Source organism: Schistocerca serialis, chromosome 6, assembly GCF_023864345.2.
Source record: "Schistocerca serialis cubense isolate TAMUIC-IGC-003099 chromosome 6, iqSchSeri2.2, whole genome shotgun sequence".
Taxonomy (NCBI): Eukaryota; Metazoa; Arthropoda; class Insecta; order Orthoptera; family Acrididae; genus Schistocerca; species Schistocerca serialis.
In genome coordinates this window covers 571,194,852-571,208,130 of record NC_064643.1, presented here as the reverse complement: position 1 = coordinate 571,208,130, position 13,279 = coordinate 571,194,852, and the positions used below count along the sequence as shown (strand labels likewise).

General features: G+C 44.1%; 1 protein-coding gene across 1 annotated transcript in view; it reads right to left on the bottom strand.

The window, feature by feature from the left end:
- LOC126484989 (uncharacterized) overlaps nucleotides 1–13,279 on the bottom strand; it is a 224,743-nt gene that overhangs the window by 24,736 nt on the left and 186,728 nt on the right. The window contains exon 10 of the mRNA XM_050108595.1: nucleotides 3,281–3,515. Within this exon, the coding sequence (XP_049964552.1) occupies nucleotides 3,281–3,515 (235 nt within the window). The remainder of the gene's footprint in view (nucleotides 1–3,280; nucleotides 3,516–13,279) is intronic.

Here is a 13,279-nt window from a genome sequence, read left to right as displayed (position 1 = left end):
GATGCGTGTCACGCCATAGACCGTATACTGAATATTTACTCATGAAAAAGAAACGTGCGGCAGAAATGTGTGCATGCGGTGACATTCGTACACCACACCGGACTGTACTGGATTGGACAGCTTACGAAGATTTACTGATTAAAATAACTGGCATTGCTACACTAAGTGACTGTTAGAAATTACGAGTAATGGCATCTAGGGAACGAGGTAGCAAATATGTTGTCTGGGGGGGAACTTAAGAAAATATTTAGTCTAAGAGACAGCAAATTGTGAGTGATAATGGTGAAGTGAATGCTGTGAGTGAGTGAATGTGACCGAGGATTTACCGAAACTGAAATTAATTTCTGTACAGAGGATGACTAAAAGCAGCTGATGTGCTACCAACAACGTGGCAGCTATGGCAGAATCGGCATAATGAATGGGAGGCTGTAGGTGACTTATGTGGAACTCCGGGGGGAGCTGGTTGCGCGGGTTGGGTTGGTGAATCCGTTGGTTCCATTGGTTAACTACATTGGTACTGCGGACGACAGCAATAGCTCAGTTGTGTCCCCATCTCAGGGCTGACGCGCATTGGGTTCAGGTTTGTTTTAGGATGGTATGGATTCCGTAGAACTAGGGTTCTAGAGCCTTAGTATGCTGTCCCCAGCAATCGGGGACTCACTCACAAACAAATAAGTAACGGTAGCATAGCTTATTGATGAAGAATTTACATCATGGGCTTCCTGAAGAATATACTTTCCTTCACCCTGTTGTTCCCCGGTGGTTAAGATTAGGAACTGCCGGTAAGACATCTGCTGTGATGGTATTATAGATGATGAACAAGTGTAGTATCATGGTTTGAAGCGTTTGGGTGTTTTCCTTTTTAATTTAATATTTTATAAATTTTCAATTTCCTTCAGTAATAACTGAAAATTTTTAAATTACAAGTCTTGAAGTAAATGTTAACAACAGTTTTATACAACCTTCTGTACGTGTGTGAAAATATGACCTACATTGGATTCCAGGTGGCAGATGTCGAAATTGTACACAATAATAAACAGTAAGTAATTAACCGAAACAGAGTGATAAATCGAAGTGAAAAATCCACGGAAAACTAAAGAAACACTATAGCTTACTATCCAAGAAGAAAATGTAATATAGTAATGAATGAGATTTGAAGATTGTTTCGAAGTTGCACTACTGGTCATTAAAATTGCTACACCACGAAGATAGACGCGAAATTTAAACGACAGCAAGAAGATGCTGTGATATGCAAATGGTTAACTTTTCGGAGCATTCACACAAGGTTGGGGCCGGTGGCGACACCTACAAGGTGCTGACATGAGGAAAGTTTCCGACCGATTTCTCATACACAAACAGCAGTTGACCGGCGTTGCCTGGTGAAACGTTGGTGTGATGCCTCGTGTAAGGAGGAAAAATTCGTACAATCACGTTCCCGACTTTGATAAAGGTCGGATTGTAGCTTATCGCGATTGCGGTTTGTCGTATCGCGACATTGCTGATCGCGTTGGTCGAGATTCAATGACTGTTAGCAGAATATGGAGTCGGTGGGTTCAAGAGGGTAATACGGAACGCCGTGCTGGATCCCAACGACCTCGTATCACTAGCAGTCGAGATGACAGGCTTCTTATCCGCATGGCTGTAACGGATCGTGCAGCCACGTCTGGATCGCTGTTGAGATGGGGACGTTTGCAAGACAACAACCATCTGCACGAACAGTTCGACGACGCTTGCAGCAGCATGGACTATCAGCTCGGAGACCATGGCTGCGGTTACCCTTGACGCTGCATCACAGACAGGAGCGCCTGCGATGGTGTACTCAGCGACGAACCTGGGTGCACGAATGGCAAAACGTCATTTTTTCCGATGAATCCAGGTTCTGTTTACTGCATCATGATGGTCGCATCCGTGTTTGGCGTCATCACGGTGAACGCACATTGGAAGCGTGTATTCGTCATCGCCATACTGGCGTATCACCCAGCGTGATGGTATGGTGTGCCATTGGTTACGCGTCTCGGTCACCTCTTGTTCGCATTGATGGCACTTTGAACAGTGGACGTTACATTTCAGATGTGTTACGACCCGTGGCTCTACCCTTCATTCGATTCCTCCGAAACCCTACATTTCAGCACGATAATGCACGACTGCATGTTGCAGGTCCTGTACGGGCCTTTCTGGATACGGAAAATGTTCAACTGCTGCCCTGGCCAGCACCTTCTCCAGATCTCTCACCAACTGAAAACGTCTAGTCAATGGTGGCCGAGCAACTGGCTCGTCACAATACACCAGTCACTACTCTTGATGAACTGTGGTACCGTGTTGAAGCTGCATGGGCAGCTGTACCTGTACACGCCATCCAAGCTCTGTTTGACTCAATGCCCAGGCGTATCAATGTCGTTATTACGCCCAGAGGTGGTTGTTCTGGGTACTGATTACTCAGGATCTATGCACCCAAATTGCGTGAAAATATAATCACATGTCAGTTGTAGTATAATATATTTGTACAATGAATACCCGTTTATCATCTGCATTTCTTCTTGGTATAGCAATTTTAAATGGCCAGTAGTGTGAATGTTAATAACAGTTCTATATAAGCTTGTGTAACTGTGTGAAAATATCATCTACATAGGATTCCAGGTGGTATGTGTCGAAATTGTACACAATAATAAAAAATAAATAATTAATTAAAATAGAGTGATGAAGGGAAGAGAAAAATCCACGGAAAACTAAAGAAACACTATAGCTTACAATCCAAGAAGAAAATGTAATATTGTAATGAATGAGATGTGAAGACTGTTTCGAAGTTAAATAAACAGTAAGTGAAAGGAAGTTATACAAAAGAAAAGTGAGACACATGTATACAAACCAGAGATTTTTGGGTGAAATATTGACATGATCTATAGTCAAGAACACTTCTCCTGGTTATTTCTGTCTTGTACTCCTTCATGTTCCCCACTCTCCTCCGCCTCCCCTTTCGTCAAACGGCTATATTGTAAATTAACTTTCCAACAGGTAAGTACACTGTGGAGTACAATTAAACACCACTTTCTCGAAATAGCGCAAATTGTCTCCCATACCAAAGCGTAAGTTTGAAATTCGTCTACAGGATGCCTACACCCTTCCTCTTTCTCGGCACAGGGAGAAGCCTTTAGCAAGGATATTGGCGATGTTACACGGTACTAGCGTGATGTCCACTGGAGAGGACTAATTTTCTGCCCGAAGTGCTTATTTGTTTCTCAAAGAGTCGAGGTTGCGGTGTCACAGTGGAATATGCACTCACCCCTGCGGCGGCTGTTCTCGCGCTTGAGGCTGAAGCCGGGGGGCGGCCAGGCGGAGGCGGACTGCGCCTGCGCAGCTCCAGGCGCCAGCTGGGCGCCGCCGCCGCCGTACGCCGCCTCCTCCTCGGGGATGCCCGACAGGCTGGGCGAGAAACGCTTCGCCACCATCTTGTGCTTCGCTATGGCCATCACCTCGCGGATCTTCGTCAGGAACTCGATGGCGGCCGGCGGTGGGGCCTGCGAACGATACATCTAAAGGTGCATTCAAGTTCTAAGGCCTCCGATTTTTTTTCTCCGGACTGGAAAGAGATAGAAACATGCGCATTGTTTTAAAATGAGGCCGCGTTCATTGTCAATACGTCCCAGAGATGGCAGCACCGTACGGCAGATGGAATTTTACCGCCAGCGGCGAGAATGAGAACTGTTTTAAATACTTAAAATGGCGACGTTTTCCTTACTTGAACAGCGTGCAAGCATTTGTTTTCTGAATTTGCGTGGTGTGAAACCAATTGAAATTCATCGACGGTTGAAGGAGAGATGTGGTGATGGAGTTATGGATGTGTCGAAAGTGCGTTCGTGGGTGTGACAGTTTAATGAAGGCAGAACATCGTGTGACAACAAACTGAAACAACTTCTGGCTTGCACAAGCTGGTCTGACGACATGATCGAGAAAGTGGAGAGAATTGTTTTGAGGGATCGCCGAATGACTGTTGAACAGATCGCCTCCAGAGATGGCATTTCTGTGGGTTCTGTGCACACAGTCCTGCATGACGACCTGAAAATGCGAAAAGTGTCATCCAGCTGGGTGCCACGAATGCTGACGGACAACCACATGGCTGCCTGTGTGGCATGTTGCCAAGCAATGTTGACACACAACGACAGCATGAATGGGACTTTCTTTTCGTTGGTTGTGACAATGGATGAGACGTGGGTGCCATTTTTCAATCCAGAAACAAAGCGCCAGTCAGCTCAATGGAAGCACACAGATTCACCACCACCAAAAAAATTTCGGGTAACTGCCAGTGCTGAAAAAATGATGGTGTCCATGTTCTGGGACAGCGAGGGCGTAATCCTTACCTATTGCGTTCCAAAGGGCACTACGGTAACAGGTGCATCCTACGAAAATGTTTTGAAGAACAAATTCCTTCCTGCACTGCAACAAAAACGTCCGGGAAGGGCTGCGTGTGTGCTGTTTCACCAAGACAACGCACCCGCACATCGAGCTAACGTTACGCAACAGTTTCTTCGTGATAACAACTTTGAAATGATTCCTCATGCTCCCTACTCACCTGACCTGGCTCCTAGTGACTTTTGGCTTTTTCCAACAATGAAAGACACTCTCCGTGGCCGCACATTCACCAGCCGTGCTGCTATTGCCTCAGTGATTTTCCAGTGGTCAAAACAGACTCCTAAAGAAGCCTTCGCCGCTGCCATGGAATCATGGCGTCAGCGTTGTGAAAAATGTGTACGTCTGCAGGGCGATTACGTCGAGAAGTAACGCCAGTTTCATCGATTTCGGGTGAGTAGTTAATTAGAAAAAAAATCGGAGGCCTTAGAACTTGAATGCACCTCGTACACTCACGCTCATAAATTAAGGATAGCCGCGCGGGATTAGCTGAGCGGTCTTAGGCGCTGATGTCATGGACTGTGCGGCTAGTCCCAGCGGAGGTTCGAGTCCTCCCTCGGGCGTGTGTATGTGTGTTTGTCCTTAGGATAATTTAGGTTAAGTAGTGTGTAAGCTTAGAGACTAATGACTTCAGCAGTTAAGTCCCATAAGATTTCACACACATTTTTAAATTAAGGATAATGCTGATACGTGGTGAAACAACGGTCTGGTGGGCGGTTTGCGGGTTTAAATCACCTCGGGGTATGACCATGCGGTGCATTTGACCTGCGGTCGTCGCACGGAGGCATTGGCAGCAGTCCACATACGCAGAGGTGTGTTGGTGCACGTTAGAGTATGGTGCAGCGAGCAAGTGAGCAGACGTTTTCAGACGTGCTAATGGTGACTGAGTGTTGAAAATGGCTCAAAGAACACATATTGATGAGGTATGAGGGGTAGAATACTAGGGCGACTGGAGGCTGGTCAAACACGGCAGGTAGTAGCACCGGCCCTCCGTGTGCCACAAAGTGTGATCTCAAGATTATGGCAACGATTCCAGCAGAAAGGAAACGTGTCCAGGCACTAAAGTACGGGATGTCCACAGTGTATAACACGACAAGAAGACCGATATCTCACCATCAGTGGCCGAAGACGGAAACGGAATACTGCAGGTAGCCTAGCTCGGGACCTTACCGCAGCCACTGGAACAGTTGTCTCTAGACACAGTCTACAGACGACTGAACGGACATGGTTTATTCGCCCGGAGACCTGCAAGGTGCATTCCACTGACACCTTCTCACAGGAGAGCCTGTAAAGCCTGGTGTCAAGTACACAGTACACGGTCATTGGAACAGTGGTCCCAGGTTGTCTTCACGGACAAGTCCACGTATAGTCTCAACTGTGATTCTCGCTGGGTTTTCATCTGGCGTGAACCAGATAGCAGATACCAACCCCTTAATGTCCTTGAAAGGGACCTGTATGGAGGTCGCGGTTTGCTGGTATGGGGTGGCATTATGATTGGTGCACGTACACCCCTGCATGTCTTTGACAGAGAAACTGTAACAGGTCAGGTGTATCGGAACGTCATTTTGCACCAGTACGTCTGCCTTTTCAGGGGTCCAGTGGGTCCCACCTTCCTCCTGATGGATGATAACGCACGGCCCCACCGAGCTGCCATCGTGGATGAGTACCTTGAAACAGAAGATGTCAGGCGTATAGAGTGGCCTGCCTGTTCTCCATACCTGAACCACATCAAGCAACTCTGGGATGCTCTCGGTCGACGTACCGTTGCACGTCTTCAAACCGCTACGACACTTCAGGAGCTCCAACAAACACTGGTACAAGAATGGGAGGCTATACCGCCTTATCCAGAGTATGCCAACCCGTTGTGCGGCGTGTGTACGTGTGCATGATGATCACATCTCATATTGATATCGGGGTACATGCGCAGAAAACAGTGGTGTTTTGTAGCACATATGTTTCGGGACGGTTTTCTCAACTTATCACCAATAACATGGATTAACAGATCTGTGTCGTGTTTGTTCCCTATGCGCCTATGCTATTAGCGCCAGTTTTGTGTAGTGCCACGTTCTGTGGCACCACATTCTGCAATTATCTTTAATTTATGAGCATGTGTGTATATTACAGAAGGTAACTGAAAGAAACACGCAATGAGATGAACAGAAACAACACATTTATTCAAACACAGTAATTACACCGAAGTCACAGCGTTTTATGATGCCCCCTGGACATTACAAAAGGCGGGACAGGGCTCTTGATGGGGTGTGTGATCCCCACGGACATCAGTGCATGTTCTGCTACATGCTCCAGTGCCGGCTTCAGTGTTGGTAAATGTTTTTGTGGGAGGGCGATCCATTCTTCCACCAGTGCGGTTGACAACTTGTGTACTGTCGTTGGTGCACGAACAGATGCTTTAATAAGTTCCTCAACGTATCCCACACATGCTTCATGGGATACAAGTCCGGGGAATGGTCGTTCTTATCCATTCGCCCAATATCGTCTCGTTCCAACAGCTCCTGCATCTGCCCTATTTGATGAGGCAGAGCATTGTCACCCATAAAAGTCAGGCTGAATGAACTCCTGAAAAGATATGCATGGGCAAAAAGTACAGTCTCACAGTCTTGTTGTCTGACGATTGTTCCGTGTGCAAAGACTTGGAGATCAATATGCGAATTATGCCTCTCCACACGATAATACACGGACAAGCAAAAGATCATTTCTCTTCGCCTCATCACATGCCGGACGTGCCCTCATATGGCGAGTGGTGTAAACACATAATGTACCAGGAACACTGTCGAACAAAATCATTTTGCCGGTCTAAGTGTTATGGTATATGGAGGCTTAATGTTGCATGGCCGTGCTAACGTCCAAAACTTTGAATACAGCCAACAATATTGTGGCACTGTACTCCTTAGCCATGTGCGTATTTTCAGAGGCGCATTTGGACCTGACTTCATTTTTATGGATGACAATGTGCGACCGCATCGGAATTCTGCAGGTGCGGGAGCTCTTGGAATGAGAGAATATTCGGCAAATGGACAGGCCTGCCCGTTACGTCGACATAAATTCCACCGAGCACTTATGGGATGAGTTGTCGAAAAGTATTTGAAGCGAGTCCACAGGCACAAACGACCATCCAACATTTGTCAACGGCACTGGTAGAGGAATGTAACGCCCAACCACACAAAACTCCTTGCCGACCTTGTGGGCAGCATGGCAGCAGTTGCACAGAGTACACTGCTGCCCGTGGTGAGCCGGCCGGTGTGGACGAGCGGTTCTAGGCGTTGAACCATTTGTCCGTGGTGATCACAGTCCCCATCAACAACCAGGTCCCATCTTTTGTAATGTCCGATCATCATGAAATGGGTGACTCCAGAGTAGTTAATGTCTTTGAATGAAAATTTCATTTCTATCCGTCTCATTGCGTTTTTCTTTCAGTTGCCTATTATACTATACTATACTGTAGCAGTACACATCCCATTAAGAACCATGTTCTGCCTTTTCTATTGTCAAGGGACGACCATGAATCGCGGTGACTTCACAATGATTACTGGCTTTGAATATAAGTTTCATTCCTATCTGCCTCATTGCGCATTTCTTTCATGTACCTTCTGTATTATAATGTAGCATTTTCTTCTGTTCATGGTAAAACTTTCATCGAACTGTGTTACCTAGCAGTGACAGAACATGCGAAAGTTACTTTCATATATATGTTCTCCACACCAGTGTACATAAATTTTTAGCGGTTGAAGGCATCGTGATTTAATTGTGATGTACACAGTCAATGTAAATAATCCATGGGATTCTCGGGTTTGAGTATGAATGAGATGTTTGTGATTGGATATGACTTTTAATGTTACATAGCATGTATCTGGTGGCTGGCTTAGTGGATGATGTCTGAAGGTCACAAATAAATAAGAATAAATAAATATTGTCTCGCGTTTCTTCCGGGGTAGTGGAGTTAATGGGTCACGTTTCAGACAAAATATCAATTCAGCGGTAGAAGAGCAACAAGAAAAACGCAACCAGGTTATATACAATATTGTAATAACAACTAGTCCTAGCCAAAAAAGTAATATTTAAAGAACTAAATCAAGCAGGCGAATAAATGATGTCTACCATATCTGCCTCTAGAAGAGAAAAGTGTTGAAATCTAGTCGACACAGTTAGACATGAAACATAGCGATCACGGAGCATAGAAACTCTTGAAAGATCTTAGCGAAGACCGTACCAGACTTTTCGTTGAAACGTTAAATGTAACCCCTGAACAAACAGCTCACATATACATTCCCTGTAAACTGACTCGTTCCACGTTATTTCGATAAAATAATCGCTCAAATGATCTATGGGACATGTAACTAACTGACTCACTAATTAACTCATCATCTGGTACTAAATGACAAAACCAAAAGACGATATAAGAGCGTAAAGCTACACAGAAAAGCTGACGAAAATGACTTTATTGTTTGTCTCTCACTTTATCGGGATGAGCACGCATGCGCTGCATGAAGAATAACCAAGCTCCAGGCCTAAAAGACCTGACTTGAACAAATAAAGAGATTCGGTCCAGGTAGTAAAACGTAGATTCTAAATCTAATTAACAACTGGCTCTCTAAGCCGCAGGTACCCAAAATCTGTCATAAAGTTTAAGTGGTAGCCTCTCTGAAACGTCAGAAAGATCCGACAGACACCAAATTTTCGAACAGTCTCTCTTCTCTGTCATCTATACAAACCGCTGGAAAGAACGATCTTGAAGAGTGTGTTGGAATATGTAGACTAGACTCATATTAAACGCCATGCAGGATTTCTTCCGTGAAAAATCATGTTGTCGCTAGATCCTCAAATTAACTCGGCGTAAACAGAACGGATACAAGAGAGGCAACATTACAGGTATGGCATTCGTGGGACTAACATCGGCATGTGACACAGTAAATCATAAAAAAACTCGTAAGGAAAATTTGTATGATCACCAAGAATTACCGATTAAAGCATTTCATCCAAGGCCTACTACAAAACATGCGGTTCTTTGTCACGTTGAACAACAAGAAAGGCTGTTGGAGAATCCAGAAAACGGTTTGCCTCAAGGTAGAGTGCTGCGACCATTGCTATACAATATCTACACCAATGACCTACCTGTCGGAACAAACACAAAATTTTCCTTTATCCCAACGACTCAGTAGTTGCAGTCTAAGGAAGAAAGCTTGAGGTGGTAGAAATTAAACTGACCGCAGCCCTTGAAGACGTAGTAGAATACTATGACAATAATCACCTAAAGGCTAACCCATCCAAAACTAAGGTCTGTTCGTTTCACTTGGGGAACAGAGAAGTCAGGGAGAAACTGGAAGTACCTTGGAGGGGAAATGAACAATAATATTTGGGCACCGCTACATACCTCAGAGTAAAACTCGACCGTACACTTATTTTCAAAGACCATTGCGAGAAATGAAGGACAAAGACTGCAGCCGAAATAAAACTATACGGACGTCACTAACAGCACATGGGAGAGTGGGGGCTCAGCCATATGTTTCACGTAAGTCTTCTCTAACTCTATGTTTCTTCACGGCAGAAAATGCTTCACCAGACTAGAAAAACCCCGCACGCACCAGACATGTTGACACCGCTCTTAAAGAGATAGGCATTATTAGTGACTGCATACGACCAACTTCGGTCGACAACATCTACCATCTGATATGCAGAGCAGCCCCGGGTATCAGACAAAGAGCAGCGACAGAGGTTGAAAAGAAAACAGGAAAACGATACCAGGAATCCCAAGTTTAAAGCGAGGCATCACGTCCTAGACTGAAGTTGAGAGAGAGCCTGTTTTGAACAGCTGAAACAATTACATCGCCGAATAGAACTGTGGCGTAACAAGGCAACTGGAAGTAGCAGACAAAACCTAAAGGAACAGCCCGCTGCTGGTTTCCAACTACGCTACCACACATGGAAGACTGAACAGACTGCGAACTGGAGCGTCGAGGTAGAAACAAAATTTAAGGCGGTGGTGCGTTACTGGAGATACAACTTGCGAATGGAGGGAACTTCAAAATGCTGAACACATCTTGGTGTGCCCGGCGTTTTCCTGCAACCTGCACGCTGTATGACATGGTTTGAGAAAATGATCCAGCAATCAAGACTGCCAAATTCTGGGCCGCGAAATCAATGTGTCACGCACAAAGTGTTATGTATTGATTGTAGATGTGTTTTGTATTTGTAAATACCTCTAATGTACTGTCCTGAATGTGAAAGAATAATAGGATGACAGTTCGTGAAGAGTAAGTGCAATTTCAATCGGGGCAATGGCTACAGGCTTCCATCTTGGTGGCTACCCTGCTATCAAGAAAGTAAACACTCAGGCACTGCGAACGAGTAACATAAACACTGACCAGGAAAGAATCTAGGCGGCACAACAACAATAATGTTTTGGTTTCCATCTCTCTTTCAATATCCACTTTCAGTGTTCACGCAAAGACGATGATCCACCAAAAATAACTTGAAGGTTTCTATCGAGTAACTCAAATCTCCGAAAAACCGCGGAAAAATAGCTTTTTATAACTGAACCAATCACTATCCTTCGACATCGTTCAGCTTTCCAGTGAAATTCTCAAGAAGTATCGAAGATTTCAGTAGAGGGTTCGAAACGTCAAGCACTGAATAAGCTTGGAGAAGAATATGACGCGGTCTAGTGACTCAGAAGATTCTACCATCAAATTCCATGCTCTTCACTGGTTTTCGAGTCATACTGCAGGCAGTGACGGTGGTATGCAGTACGAAGTTTTTGCTTCAAATAAAACTTGAATATCTTATGTTTGAAAATTTGAGCTACAGAACAAGGACAACTCCTTTTTGGAAGAAAATGGCCAGTTAAAAAAAAAAGCTTATACGAGCTCAGATTATATACCACGAGAAATATTTTAAATATCCCCCGCTCCCTTTGCGGACGACTGTGGACTCGAAAGTAGGAGGATTAGACGACCATGAGGAAGATGGTGCTACCAGCTTTCAATAGCTTTGTATCTAAATAGGCAAAGACGTCTAACCCGAAAATGTACATGATGACGACCACAACGCTGATGATGTTGATGAAAGCTATTTTATTCATGGGAAACTTGGATGCCTTGTTGTGCTATCTATCAGATAGGGCTCTTAATGGCTCTGAGCACTATGGGACTCAACTGCTGTGGTCATAAGTCCCCTAGAACTTAGAACTACTTAAACCTAACTAACCTAAGGACATCACACAACACCCAGCCATCACGAGGCAGAGAAAATCCCTGACCCCGCCGGGAATCGAACCCGGGAACTCGGGCGTGGGAAGCGAGAACGCTACCGCACGACCACGAGATGCGGGCTATCAGATAGGGGAAAGCAAATTATTATTTGTGGGAACTTCAATGCCGGCTCACTTAAAGCGTGTAATAGGAAGAATGACCTGGAAGTATTACTCGGTTCTTTCAATTTGACATCTGTCATTAATTTTCCTACTCGGGCAGTAAAGGACAGCAGCACATTGACAGATAACACTTTTATAGACCAAGATAGGTTTAAAAACATAAATTCTTGTCATGTTGAGAATGGCCTTTCTGATCATGATGCTCAGCTAGTTACAGTATATGACATAGCTCCATTCAGTAATTCAAAACTACTCTCCAAAGTTGTGCGTTCAATTAATGACTCAAAAATTAGAAATGTTACAGAAAATCTTCAGCAGTTACACTGGGATGAGGTGTACAACGAACCTGATGCTAATTAAAAATATAACTTATTTCATGATACACTTGTAAGAGAATTTGAAAACTGTTTCCCCAAGAAAGTAGTTAAATCTAATTATAAGAATCCATGCAAAAAACCTTGGCTTACTAAAGGAATAAAAATATCTTGTAACCACAGAAGGGAACTGTGTCTAACAACAAGAAAGAGTAATGACCCAGAAACAGCCAAATATTATAAAAACTACTGTGCTACATTAAGAAAGGTTATTAAAATGTCCAGAAGCATGTGCATCATGTCTGAGATTGATACCTCTGATAACAAAATCAAAACAATTTGGAATATTATTACAAGAGAGACAGAGCAACCAAGAGTACAGGATGACGGCATCACCATCAAAGCGAATGGAAACTTGATAAACAACGAGCCGGAAGTCGAAAACATTTTGAATAATCATTTCTTAAATGTTGTAGAGAAAATAGGATGTAAATGTTTATTAGAAGAAGCAATGCAGTTAATAGAAGAGGCCTAACCAACACCATTTGATAAATTCAAATTCCACCCACCTTTTCTTCTGAAAATAGGAAGATAATAAACTCTCTCAAGAATAAAAGCTCATGTGGAATTTATGGCATTTCCAGCAGGATAATAAAAGCTTGTACCCAAGAAATAAGTGGGATTCTTAGCCACATATGTAACAGCTCTCTGAAGCAGGGTATTTTTGCAGATAGACTGAAGTATGCCATTGTTAAACCACTGCATAAAAAAGGGGATACGTCTGATGTCAAGGACTACCAATCTCTCTTCTGACTGCCTTATCCAAAATTCTTGGCTTTGAGCACTATGGGACTTAACTTCTGAGGTCATCAGTCCCCTAGAACTTAGAACTACTTAAACCTAACTAACCTAAGGACATCACACACATCCATGCCTGAGGCAGGACTCGAGCCTGCGACCGTAGCGGTAGAGCGGTTCCAGACTGTAGCGCCTAGAACCGCTCGGCCACTCCGGCCGGCCTCCAATATTCTTGAAAAAGTAATGTATTGTAGAGTAGCTTCACAGCTTTGTAAAAATAAAGTTTTAACAAAATGTCAGTTTGGTATCCAGAAGGGTTTTTCAACGGAAAATTCTATATATACTTTCACTAATGAAATATTAAATGCTCTGAGTA